Source organism: Macaca nemestrina, chromosome 10, assembly GCF_043159975.1.
Source record: "Macaca nemestrina isolate mMacNem1 chromosome 10, mMacNem.hap1, whole genome shotgun sequence".
Lineage (NCBI taxonomy): Eukaryota > Metazoa > Chordata > Mammalia > Primates > Cercopithecidae > Macaca > Macaca nemestrina.
In genome coordinates, this window is record NC_092134.1 from 40,319,073 (window position 1) to 40,333,731 (window position 14,659).

General features: G+C 35.7%; 1 protein-coding gene across 1 annotated transcript in view; it reads left to right on the top strand.

The window, feature by feature from the left end:
• The window catches only part of LOC105483719 (early endosome antigen 1), a 161,711-nt gene that overhangs the window by 94,173 nt on the left and 52,879 nt on the right, over positions 1 to 14,659 (top strand). The window contains exons 11-12 of the mRNA XM_071071314.1: positions 9,495 to 9,833; positions 13,874 to 14,023. Of these exons, the coding sequence (XP_070927415.1) occupies positions 9,495 to 9,833; positions 13,874 to 14,023 (489 nt within the window). The remainder of the gene's footprint in view (positions 1 to 9,494; positions 9,834 to 13,873; positions 14,024 to 14,659) is intronic.

Genomic DNA, 14,659 nt, shown 5'->3' on the forward strand with positions numbered 1-14,659 from the left:
TACAGAAGCAGGCAGGCCTCCTTGAGCTGCAGTGGGCTCCCCCCAATTCGAGCTTCCTGGTGGTTTTGTTTACCTACTTAAGCCTCAGCAATGGCGGGCGCCCCTCCCCTACCCTCGCTGCCACCTTGCAGTTAAATCTCAGACTGCTGTGCTAGCAATGAGGGAGGCTCCGTGGGCGTGGTACCCTCCGGGCCAGGTGTGGGATATAATCTCCTGGTGCGCCGGTTGCTAAGACCCTTGGTAAAGTGCAGTATTAGGGTGGGAGTTACCCGATTTTCCAAATGTTGTGTGTCTCAATTTCCCTTGGCTAGGAAAAGGAATTCCCTTCCCCCTTGTGCTTCCCAGGTGAGGTGATGCCTCGCCCTGCTTCAGCTCTCACTGGTTGAGCTGCACCCGTGGACCACCATCGACTGCCCAACACACCCCTGTGAGATAGCAGCTGGAGGCTGGAGCTATTCCTATTTGGCCATCTTGGGCGCCCCCTGCCATACTGATTTTCATAGTTGTAACCCTTTTATATTCCCACCAACTATACCAGGGTTCCAGTTCCTCTACATCCTCACCAACACTTATTTTCTTTTTCTTTTTTGAGAGTGACCATCTTAATGGGTATAAGGTGGTGGTATCTCATTTTGGCCTTGATTTACATGCCCCTAATGACTAGGTTGTTGAACATCTTTTAATGTGCTTGCTGGCCATATGCAACAAAACTGGGTTCTGTTGTTGTTATTGAGTTGTAGGAGTTTTTTATATATTCTAGATACTAACCCCTTATCAGATATGTGATTTGCAAATATTTTATCCCATTCTGTAGTTATGTTAAATTTTGATGTAGTCTAATTTATTTACTTTTATTTTTGCTAAGGTCTATTTGGTGTCATATCCAAAAAATCATTGCTAAGCCTAGTGTCATGAAGCTTTTCTTTTGTTTTCTTCTAAGAGTTTTCTAATTTTTAGGTCTTACGTTTAGGTTTTTGATCCATTTTGATTTAATTTTTGTATATAGTATAAGGTAAGGGTCTAATTTTATTCTTTTGTATGTGGATATCCATTTTCCCAGCAGCATTTGTTGAAAAGACTGTCCTTTCCCCATTGAATACTCTTGGCACCCTTGTCAGAAATTATTTGACCATTGTCTTCGTCTGTTTGGGCTCCTATAATAAGATGCTATAAACTGGGTAGCTTATAAACAGTAGAAATTTATTTTTTACTATTTTGGAGGCTGGGAAGTTCAAAATCAAGTTGCTAGCAGATTTGATGTCTGGTGAAACACTGCTTTCTGGTTCATAGATGTTGCCTTCTCACTGGGTCCCACATGGTGAAAAGAACAAGATACCTCACTGGGGCCTCTTTTGTAATTCAATTCATGAGAACTCAACCCTGAGGACCTAATTACCTCTGAAATGCCCACCTCCTAATACCATCTCCTTGAGGGTTAAGTTTCAGTATATGAATTTTGGGGGGACACAGATGTTCAGACCATAGCAACAATATATGCAAAGGTTTATTTCTGGCTGTCTATTCTATTCCATTGATCTCTATGTCCATCTTTATGCTAGTACCACACTGTTTTGATTATTGTAGCTTTGTAATAAGTTTTAAAATCAGGAAGGTAAGCCTTCCGCTTTGTTTTGTATTTTTAAATGTTAATATTTTCTGCATTGTTTCTTTATAAATGAACAACATTGGCCAGGCGCAGTGGCTCACGCCTGTAATCCCAGCACTTTGGGAGGCCAAGGCAGGCAAATCACCTGAGGTCAGGAGTTTGAGACCAGCCTGACCAACATGGTGAAACCCCATTTCTACTAAAAATACAAAAATTAGCCAGGTATGGTGGCACATGCCTGTAATCCCAGCTACTTGGGAGGCTGAGGCAGGAAAATCACTTGAACATGGGAGGCAGAAATTGCAGTGAGCTGAGATCATGCCAGTGCACTCCAGCCTGGGCCACAGAATGAAATTCCATCTCCAAAAAAAAAAAAAAAAAAAAAAAAAAAACAAAAACCCAACAACAACAACAACAAAAAAACAAAAACAGAAAAGCAACATATAGTATTGTGTTTGGGGGTAGGGGAGGTACTAATATTAATACTTTTTCCCTTTGTCTTTACTTTTTTAGTGATGGGGCAGTAGAGAGTTATTAAACCCTTTTATTCAAAGATGTGAATGTGTTGGTTCATTTGTAATAACCTGAACTTAACATTTTGGTGAAATATAGTAAGGAAAAAGTTAAGAAAGAAAAAAATAGGGCATAAGGGAAAAAAGAGAAATATGCTTAGCTATAAATACTAAACCTCCTGCCAACAGCCGTGTGTATGAGCTTGGAAGTAGATGCTCCAATCCTAGTCAAGTTTTCAGAAACTGTAGCTCTGGCCAGCAGCTTACTATAACCTCATGAAAGACCCTGAGGTGAAATCGCCCAGTTAAGCCACTTCTAGATTCCTGACTGTCAAAAACTATATGAGATAATAGATACTGTTTTCGGCTGCTGCCGTGAAGTTTCAGGGTAATTTGCTGCCCTTGGTGAGCACTTCTCTTTACATTCTCAAAATGATTAAGGACTCTAAAGAGCCATTTTTGGGGTGAGTTTACAGCTATGGACACTTGCCATATCGAAATTTAAAAGGAATTTAAAAATATTTATTTATTTAAAAAATATTAACTCATTAAATATTAACATAAATAACATTTCTTATGAAAAATGACTATTTTTCTAAAACACAAGAATTCAGCAAGAAAAATAGTTGTGATGTTTTACATTTTTGGAAACCTCTATAATGTCTAGCTTAATATAGGACAGATAGATTCTCATATCTGCCTTTACATTAAATCTATTGTAGCATGTGGTTGAAGTATATGAAGAAAATTTAGTCTCACACAGATATGTGGTTGGAAAAGGAAGGTATATTTTAATACCTTTTTCAGATAATTGTGGCTTTCTTTATTTGTTACTGTGCTCAAATTTGATAATAGTATCTTAAAAGTTAGTTATAATGTAGAATCTGAAACCGTATCAGTGGACTTTTTGTACCCTTTAACATTAAAATTTGGTCTATCTTGCCTTTTGAGTGGATCTTTTCCTGTGCATGATTTTGTAAGATCATGCATTAGTCATGTGGAAAATATTGGTTCATTGAGTTACTCAGATCTTCCAAATTTTGACACATTTTATTGTACAATATAAAAACAGTTACATTTGTCAATATCACTATGAATCTCAGAATAGGCTTTAAATATGAGGAAGCTGTCAAGCTCATGGTGGTGGATACATGTTTTCCAAAATTCTAAACTGTATTCGAAAGCTTGAGTTTTATTACTGACAACAAATGCTCTCAATTCTATTCTTTAAAGTGACAGATTTCCTTCCTTCTCAAGTCTGACTAATAATAGTTTATCGGTCTTTCTAGTAAAAGTGGTTTCATTAAAAAAAAAAAAAAAAACACGTGTGGCTAGTTCAGTGTAACTCAGTCACATGAGTACTTTTCTTCATGACAACTGTATTATACTTTGGTGTGGAGCAGAAATGCTCCATGTATAATTCCTATTTTTTATTTTTCTTGCTACTACAAATATTCAAATATTATAGCTGGAACATTCATATATAAATCTTATGCATTTGTACAAGAATTTCTCTATGTTAGATACTCGAAGTGAAATTCCTGTCCTGTAGGACAGACACATGCTCAGATTTACTAGATGACCTCCAGCTATTTTCCAAAGTAATTATACCAGTTTACCATTACCCCTTTCCCCATCAACTCTTGGTGTTGACTGATTTTAAAATATAATCTTTTATAGCTGTGCTTTTCCCTAGTAAAATTCTAGATCCTTGCTCCCCTTTTATCTCCTGTCAAACTACACGGAGAAAACTTCTACATAATTTAGTTTTGCCTTTGTCCCTCTGTTTGATTTTTAATTTCTTTGAACCCAGAGCTTACCTTCTATCTCTTGGAAGCTGACCAGGATATGTAGAGTAGCAATTTACATGCAGTGGGTGTTTACGATCAGTGTAATTTATTATGTATTTCTCAAACATTAAGCTCCTAATAAAGGACATGATTTGATATTGGTAGCTGAAATGTACAAATACTCTAGCATACATTTTGTGTGTGTCTGTGTGTATATTCACACATGCACATTATTGAAAGAAGTACTGTGGCTATTTTATGAATAATACATAGAATCAAGATTATTTTAGTGTGTTCGAATTGGAACATTACTTATTAGGGAATAATAAGACCTTCTACTAATTTTAATAATGCCTTACATAAATTTAACACTTTGCAGTTTTGTTTTGTTTTTCCCAAAGGGTTTCTCTGTTCAGGATTTGGTCACCAATCAGTACAAGCCCACAGTTGTTTCTGCCTTTTCTTATTATCCTCACTATCTGCCTCTCTCACCCCTCCTTACCCCATGTCTTTGGTAAACCATAATTATTGACAGTGGTGATTTTCAAGTGCTTTGAATTTGGAATCTCTCTACTTGGTCATTTGAAGGCTATTACATGAAATGTCCTGGGCAGCTTCTGTGGGTCACAGGTATTATCAACGTGGATAGGTAACATTGCAATATATAACGGATGGAAAAGATAATTGCTTTTGTGTTAATGTCAAAGTTTTCAGGTTTAAACCAGTATTTTATAATTACTAGTCTTGAAAACGTAAAAACACAATGGAAAAATTGAAGAAACTTTCTTCTTAGTTTTCAATAAAAATAACTTCTGACATTTAAACAGCTCAATTAACTGTTACCTTATAAATTCTAAACAAAATTATATTGCTTATCTACAGTCACTACTGTAATATAATATAGGTCATTGTAAGAGACAGATAGTTTTTGGGTCTCACCTTTCATCCCTTTTCTGTCCTCCATTGCTCTCATTTTTCACCAGCCCCAGTTCTAAGGTGCTCACATGCCGAAGTGGAAGCCAGATTTGGCCAGTAGTTATTATATAGCTGTGTCTTACCACTGCATTGCAAAGTGGTATATTGATAAGAACAGTATGGTACAGTGGTCACAGGCATTCTTAAATCTCAGTTTTGACACTTACCGTCTGTGACACTAAGCCTCTGAAAGTCTGTTTACTCTCCTGCTAAGAAATATTATTATACCCACTTACCTCTTAGGATTAATAGGAACATTACATAAATTAATAGAAGGTAAAGTGCTTATTGACTTTTAGTAAGCACCTTAGTGAATGTTGGTTGTTGTTGGTGTTTTTTTTTTTCATAAATGAGAGAGAGTCTTGCTCTTTTGCCCAGGCTGGAGTGCAGTGGCATGATCTCAGCTCACTGCAATCTCTGCCTCCCTGGTTCAAGAGATTCTCCTGCCTCAGCCTCCTGAGTAACTGGAATTACAGGTATTCACCACCATGCCCGGCTAATTTTTGTATTTTTAGTAGAGTCGGGGTTTCACCATGTTGGTCAGGCTGGCTCAAACTCCTGACCTCGTGATCTGCCCACCTCGGCCTCCCAAAGTGCTGGGATTACAGGTGTAAGCCACGGCACCTGGCTGGTTGTTGTTTTTAATTGTTAAGTGTTGTGATACAGGATTGGGTCAAGACTAAGGTGAGAGTTTTCCTAATTTACTGCCTAGTAAATCAGAAAAGGCTTTTGTATAAAACATAACATTTTAGCTGAGTCTTTAAGGTTGCTAAGGAGCATTTCACATGACAGAGGGATTAAGACATTTCATTTTGAGAGCTAGGTGTACAAAAGGTATAGAACAATGTAAGAGCATATGTATCTCATAAAATAAGAGACATTGGAGAGCTACAAAGTAGTTTAATTTGTTCATTCTCACCAAGCTATTCTGAGGAACAAGTGAGATGAGATCTCTGAAATAACTTTGTAACCTATAAAGCATTAAAAAATGGCATTCTTTTTGTATTCATTTTATTACTTGAGCAAGTAACAAACGAAAAATGGAGCCTAATATAGGGAAATTGTCACTGTAAGAATATATATTGAGATAACAATTGGTGAGAAAATAAAAAGGGACTGGATATTTGGAAGGGAAGAATTTTGCTTACCCAAATGATAATTAGGTTATGACAAAGGAATAACATGCATTTTATAATTTAAATTTGAATAGGATATATTTTAGGGAGTACAAATTGATTTATTGAATGTCTCAGTTGTGTTATGAAAAATGTATTGGATTTAGAACCATAATCCCTGACTCTGCCATTTGACCAATCATATCAGGCTCTGTCAACTTCACCTTCCTCATCTGTAAAATCTCTATCTCATATTTTGTTGTGAAGATGAAAATGGAGAAGTGAAAATGCTCTTATTATTTTTTAATGAATTTCACTATACTTTAAAAAGTCACTCTTCAAAAACCTTGTATTCACTATAATATTTTCTTCAGATTCCATGAGAAGAGCATAATAAAAGTGAAAAGTTTTAATAATAAAGTATAGTTAGCCTTTTGCCTGTAAAAATTACAAAGTGTTAGTGGATTAGGTTCTTTTAAAAAGAAAGAAAGTGGTTCTGGTACTTTTTTTTTTTTTTTTTTTTTTTTTTTGAGACGGAGTCTCACGCTGTTGCCCAGGCTGGAGTGCAGTGGCGCGATCTCGGCTCACTGCAAGCTCCGCCTCCCGGGTTCCCGCCATTCTCCTGCCTCAGCCTCCTGAGTAGCTGGGACTACAGGCGCCCGCCACCGCGCCCGGCTAATTTTTTTGTATTTTTAGTAGAGACGGGGTTTCACTGTGGTCTCGATCTCCTGACCTTGTGATCCGCCCGCCTCGGCCTCCCAAAGTGCTGGGATTACAGGCTTGAGCCACCGCGCCCGGCCGGTTCTGGTACTTTTAAAGAAAATTTAATTCTCTTTCATCTGTGTAATAATGCTGGTAGATTTTGGTTATTTTTTTTTAGGACAGGGAAATTTTAAACAGTCCCTAGTTGTTGCCATATATTTTTGCCTTTTAAAGAGTGAAACTATCAGCTGGGCACAGTGGCTCACGCCTGTAATTCCAGCACTTTGGAAGGGCCGAGGCAGGTGGATCACAAGATCAGGAGATCAAGACCAGCCTGGCCAACATGGTGAAACCCTGTCTCTACTAAAAATACAAAAAATTGGCCGGGTGTGGTGGCGGGCCCCTGTAGTCTCAGCTACTTGGGAGACTGAGGCAGGAGAATGGCGTGAACCCGGGAGATGGAGCTTGCAGTGAACCGAGATGGTGCCACTGCACTCCAACCTGGGTGCTAGAGCGAGACTCGGTCTCAAAAAAAAAAAAAAAAGGAAAAAAAAAGTGAAACTATCTCAAGGGTGTATAGAAATGGTGGGATTAGTTGGTTACTTTCTAAGTAAGTCTGTGAGGAAGAAGACTCTAACTCATTATGAGCCTTAATTTTTGTAGCATATTTTAAAAGGTATGTTCCACCCAAGTTCTCAGTGTGTATGAACATGGTTGCATTTATGAAATTCAGTAACTTAGAATTCTCTTTAAAAAAGATTATTTATAGATTAATAAATAGACTTAATTTGCTTACAAACTCTAAAACAAATGTTGTTTTCCTAAATAAAACAAAGGTAGAATTATGTCAAGAAAAATTTGGAATTACAAAGAAATTTTTATAAAAAGACAAGTTTTCTAACATATAGTTGAATCAGAAGTGTTATTTTTTTCTGTAATTTTCTTGGCTTTGTGTCTTTTTTTCTGTTTTTGTTGCTTGGTCAAGGCACACATCTTTTAGCTAATTTTGCTGTAAACTTAGTGTTTGCTTTTCTTACTTTTAAGTCTGTCTGTCATCCTCTCTTATACATATTCTTTTTTTTTCTTGTTTTTGTGACAGGGTCTTGCTCTTGTTGCCCAGGCTGGAGTGCAGTGGCGTGATCTTAGCTCACTGCAGCCTTTAACTCTTGGGCCCAAGCATACCTCCTGCTTTAGCCTCTCAAGTAGTTAGGTCATACCGCCATGCCTGGCTAATTTTTTTTTCTTTTGTTAGAGATAGGGTCTTGCTGTATTGCCCAGGCTGATCTTTTAACTCTTGACCTCAAGTAATCTTTCTGTCTCAGCCTTACAGAGTGCTGGGATTACAGCTGTGAGCTGCTGCACCTGGCCTCTGTTATATATACTTTTATCATCTTTCCGGACACTGCTTTTCCATAGTATATTCCTGTTTGATAATTAACATTAGCTTATTTTTTCTTAGACAAATGTTCGAGAACCTTTATTCCTGCGTTTCCCATGTTGGGGAATGCAACAATAAAGATCTATTATCTATTATCCCCTGTCAGATAATAGGGTTTTGCTGTCACGCCACCTGAAACTTGTTTGCCTTTTCCTTCGTGTCTTATACATTTATATAGAGCAGATGGCATGTATCATGTGTATGTATTACATGATTTTTCCCATCGCTTTTGAAACCAGGCTCAAACTTCATGGTATTTAGATGATCTTACTAGTTAGCTCCCCTTGACTTTGCTCATTTTTTAAAAAAACTGTGCCTTAAGAAATTTGACATACTTTTCTATTAGTCAATTCTGACTCGTGCATTATGTTTTAACTTTCTTAGAAAGGTTTTTTTTTTTGTTGTTGTTGTTTTGTTGTGTGATTTCATTTAGAGTATATTCTGTTTAAGGTATGAAGGCTTTGATTGGTCTCTCCTATTTCAGTATCATCCCCTTCCAGCACACTGCATATTAGTTTGTACACTAAAGGTCCACTAACTGACTCACCAGGTACTTACAATAGCTTCTTATCCTGGCTGGATGTCTTACAGAATTTAGTTAAAATTCTGATCCATATTTTATGCTTAAATATGTTTACTTTAAAGTTTAGTGTTAATTTTTACAACCCCACTGAGACTAGGCTTTGACATTAGATTAGGTTGGTTGTTCCAGGTCTTTGATTAGAAGTGTTATTTTTATGTTTTATACTTGATAGCATTGAGTAAAATGACAAAATTTAAGGCAGGTGAGTGATAGCTTTAGATCATTTTTTAATACACCTAGAAAAAAATTTGAATTAGTCTTAGCTTGTGACTCTAAAACTTGGTCTTTAACAAGAAGAGCATAAAACGATGCAATCAATAGGTTAGGTGCATTATAACAGTGGATGATACTGCTGCGCTAAAGCTCTTACCAACTATGAAACTGCACAGTGAAAAATCAAATTTTGCATAGTATATTGTTACCCAAAATAATTTGTTGGTAGAAAGGTAGTTTCAATTTTTAACTCAAATGGAAGAATATAAATATGTCACATACCCTTAAAAATCCAGTAGATTTTATTATTTTTATTTTATGTCAACACTTGCTTGGAAATTCTTAAGTTGTATTAGTAGAGTTTAGTCAAGTGGACCAATACTGAAATCACGAATTAGTATGTAATGATTTAATTCTTGACTAGAACATTGTCACTGTTTTATATTTTAATATTGACTAAAATGTATACTAGGAGACAGTACTGCTCCAAAGATTGTTCGAATAATTGGAGTAATTTAAAATATTAGAAAAGGAAATAAATTGTTAAATTGATATTTTAGACCTTGACAGAGAACTTGCTGAAAAAAGAACAAGACTATACTAAGTTAGAGGAGAAACATAATGAAGAATCTGTGAGTAAAAAGAATATTCAGGCAACCCTTCATCAAAAAGACCTAGATTGTCAGCAGCTTCAGTCAAGATTGTCTGTATCTGAAACCTCACTGCATAGAATACATGCAGAACTAAGTGAAAAAGGAGAAGCTACTCAAAAGCTCAAAGAAGAATTATCTGAGGTAGAGACCAAGTACCAGCATCTAAAGGCGGAGTTTAAGCAGCTACAACAACAGAGAGAAGAAAAAGAGCAGCATGGGTTACAACTCCAAAGTGAAATTAATCAAGTAAGAGCTGTTAATTTTATTTATTGTAATTCTCCCTCTGGTTTCTTCTTCATGTTCTTGATGGTTATTTGATCATAATATAGTTCATGTTGAAAAAATATTGCCATTTTAAAAGATTAACTCTTAACTTTTATATCCTGTAGTGTTGTCAGATCTCATTTCTTTTAATTTCCGTTTCCCTTAAGAAAAAAAATTATAATATCCATTTTACAGCTTTGTGGGGAATTGTTATGAATTGATATTATAAATTGCTTAGGATGGTACCTGGGGCATGTAGGTACTCACAAGGTTTTAGCTATTATAATTAATTTAAATTGTTGACCATTCTTTCATTTGAAATTTTTTTGTTACAAAATTTTAAAAGCATCATTATTATAAAACAAGCAGCATACAGATTATTTTTTTAAAATCATGTGTTTTAGGGAAAATTTTTTTTGAAAATAAATAAAAATTAGATATTTCATAGAAAGTAAATCAGCCCTAATGCTGCAGCTATTTTCTATAGGTAAATAATACATGAATTACATATATATAGAATATATAATATATATTATATATTTATGAATATAAATATATATTTATATAGTGTGTATATATACAATATATCATATGATATTCATGTCATATATTGATATATATAATTCATATATTATTTACCTATATGGCTTATATTTTGAACTATATTATTTACCTATACAAAAGTATTTTGTATAGGTTAGTCTAGCTTAAAGGCCCAAAGTATTTTGTATAGGTTAATAATATAGTGGCTATCAGATGAAGTTTAATACAAGTTTTGACTTTGCCATTAACTTAATTTTTTGCCTGTGTTCTAATTATTGCGTTAGGTAACATTGAAAATTGGTTGAAAATGGAAATTGGGGGATATTCAAGTCTTCAGCTACTTTTTTGATAATGTTCAGCTGTTTTTCTAAAATGACAGTGATACTTTATTTTACTATAATTAATAATTTTCATGGCTTTCTATCCTTTAGTAATAATAATAATAATGATTATGTTAGTAATTTAATGAGCTTCAGTTATATTTCAGAAATTAGAGTAAGCACTTCACATATGCTAATACTAATTTTTGAGTTTGGACTGTGAGTTCCATGATACAGTGAATCAGAAGAGTTAAAAATATTTCTGTAACATGTGTTCTCCTTCCCTGTTTCTGCTAGCCCTGTCCTCCTTGTTTCACTCTTAAACCACTCTAACAACTGCAAACTGATCTGCCTTCCTACTTGCCCCTGACAAACTGATCCTTTATATAGGCATCAGAGTAATCTATATTAAAGGCAAATCTTACCATGTTCCAACCATGCTTTAAGCCCATTAATAACTCTTTATGACCTAATGGATTAAGTTGAGGTCTCTTGTTGTAACATGCAGTATCCATAGTGGTCTTGTTGGCCTTCCTTCTCAGCAATTTACCCTTCTTTTCCTTATTCTTCACTGCAAGAATACGGAAGTGTCTTTAGTTTTTTCCTATATGTTGTGCTGTGTCTTGCTTTTGTTGTATCATTCAGTCTGCCTTCTTGACCTGAAATATTCTTTTCATTCTTCTTCACCTTGATAGATACTATTTACTTCACTTGTCACTTTTTATAATTTTTTTTTTAAAGAACAAGATCATGTTCTTTATAGCAACATGGATGGAGTTGGAGGCCATTGTCCTAAGTGAACTAATATAGGAACAGAAAATCAAATACCACATGTTCTCTCTTAAAAGTGGAAGCTAAATATTAAGTACATATGGACACAAAGAAGGGAACAACAGATGGCCAGGCCTGCTTGAGGGTGGAAGGTGGGAGGAGGGTGAGGATCGAAAAACTACCTATTGGGTACTGTGTTTATTACCTAGGTAATGAAATAACCTGTACACCAAACCTCTGTGACATGTAATTTACCTATATAACAAACCTGCACATGTACCCCTGAACCTAAAATAGAAGTTAAAGATTTGAAAAAATTTAAGAAATACATTTAGAGGGTACAAGTGCAGATTTCTTGCATGTATATATTATGTAATGGTGAAGTCTGGACTGTTAGTGTACCCATTGCCCATATAGTAACCATTGTACCCAACAGGTAATTTTTCAACCCTCACTCGCCCCCCTCCCAGCACTCTCCCTAGAAATCCTTTCTAAACATGCCACTGCTTCCCCACACTCAAGATAGCTTAAGCATGTACATATCTTTAATATTTTACTTATACCATAATATAGTTTATTGTCATAATTGATGTCTTTCTTTACTAGACTCTGAACTCTTTCGGTGCAAAGACCATGTCTTATTCATTTTTTATTTTTACTACCTGGCATTTTACTTGTTTTTTTTTTGTTGTTGTTGTTTTGTTTGTTTTTTTTTGAAGACAGAGTTTCACTTTGTCACCCAAGCTGGAGTGCAGTGGCATGATCTCGGCTCATTACAGCCTCCATCTTCCGGGTCCAAGCAGTTCTCATGCCTCAGCCTCCTGAGTAGCTGGGACTTCAGGCATATGCTGCCACACCCAACTGATTTTTTGTGTTTTAGTAGATACGGGGTTTCACCACGTTGCCCAGGCTGGTCTCGAACTCCTGAGCTCAGGCAATCCACCTTCCTCAGCCTCCCAAAGTGCTAGGATTACAAGTGTGAGCCACCGTGTCCACTCAGCATTTTGATTGTTAATCTGCTTATGTTTTAGTGAGTGAATGAATGAATAAATGTAAGCATTCATAATGGAAGGAAACTGAGCCATGGCGATATCAATGAATAACTTAAACTAACTTACATATTTGAGTTTTAGTTCAGATAAACAAATTTAGCATTTATGCTTTCTTTTTTCCTTTTTCTTTTTCTTTTTTGAGATGGAATCTCGCTTTGTCTCTGCTGGAGTGCAGTGGCAAGATTTCAGCTCACTGCAACCTCCGCTTCCCGGATTCAAGCCATTCTCCTGCCTCAGCCTCCTGAGTAGCTGGGATTACAGGCATAAGCCACTGTGCCTGGCAGCATTTATGCTTTCTAAAAGACACATGCCTCATTTACTAGGGGATACAGAAATGAATAAGAAACAGTACCTACTTTTAATAATTATGTAAATCTTAGGGGAGGATAAGGCAAGTACTATAGATCATACTAAAGATTATGAGAATTATAATAAAAGGATTCCATATATTATGGGAAATTGGAAGAGTTTCTTTCTTCTGTTCCCCCCTGTAGTACTTCAGCTGTTGTAATTTTTTATCCAATTATGTGATCAGGAAATCTTTGTATTAGGGAGAGGTGGTACTTGGAATTGGGAATATCAGATAGGTTTTGACAGGTGGCAGTTTGAAAGCAGATGTGTCTTCCAGCCAGAGGGATTAGTGAGAGCAAACTAGTGGCAGGAGTGTTGTAAGAGGCAGGAAGGGACACTGATTTCCTGTTAGGATAGAGTATGTATAACTGGGGTGGACTACTCATGATGGTTCTTAACTGCCTTAGTTTTAATTGGGTGGCATTTGTAAAGTTAATGAATGAAGGTCACTATATATATATATGATCATTTCCTCTATTTTATTTAGAAATTATGTGCCAATATGAGGACTTGGGAATGCACTGGGCAGTATCCAATACCCAAATATAAAACGTTAACTGTAGTAGTTCTTGGCTATGGAAAACCAACAAGAATCACTGTGGAATTTTAAACAATACTGTAGAATAGATCTGAGTGTGTACTAAGTGTCTTAATTTTTAAGTTGTATTTTATTCTTTTAAGTTTCTGAAAATTCCAACACTTATCTCCGAACAAGAGCCTGCATTTGTTTTAAGAGAGCAGTAACATAACACAAAAACAAAAATTGTGATGTTTAACCATAATTGTATGTGATTCATTATAATATATGATTAAAATTCAGTTGCAGTTAAAATTACTATATAAAATCTTAGGTTTCCCCAAAGTATCATGAAAATTAAGATATTGTACTTATTTTGGTGAAAGGTAAAACATTGTTTGGAAAGTAGGTGGTCGTGTGTGTGTGTGTTTATACATATGTACATACATTTTTTTTCTTTTTTTAAAGTTACATAGCAAACTTCTGGAGACAGAGCGCCAACTAGGGGAAGCTCATGGTAGGCTAAAGGAACAAAGACAGCTTTCAAGTGAAAAGTTGATGGATAAAGAACAACAAGTGGCTGATTTACAACTCAAACTTTCTCGGTTAGAAGAGCAGGTAAGCTAGCATTTATTGATAGGCTTGAGGTATCTTTAACATGATTATGATTCATCAATCTGTTAATTGTCAGAGCTTTAATTGGACTTTAAGTAAAGTGCAAATTTATTACTCTCCAGTAGCAACATCCTGCTTATTAACTACATTAAGTCATTTTGTTGTAATTGTATTTCCTAAAGTTCTCAACAAAAATGCACAAAGAAAACTTACTCTTTCAGCTTTAGGCAGGAAAAATTCTGGGGGCAAACCCATCAGGCTGCTAGAGTCTTCCTACTCAGGAAGGACTACTTCCTAATGAAACAGTAAACTATGAATTGTTGGTAAATTCATTAATGACATGTAGTTGGTATATATAAACTTTGAGTTTCCACTTAAGGATTTTTGCTTTTAAAAATTAAGCATGTATTTGAATGCTGTCCCTCATTAGACTTGCAGTTGCTATAAATGATGCCTGTAATATAAAGTAAAAGTTATTAAATTACATCTTTATTGCAATTAAACACATTATTTTTTAGTTTTAAGTTTTTAATTTTTAATTTAATTTTATTTGTTTTTGAGACAGGGTCTCACTCTGTCACCCTGGCTGGAGTGTAGTGGCACAATCTCGGCTCACTGCAACATCCGCCTCTTGGGTTC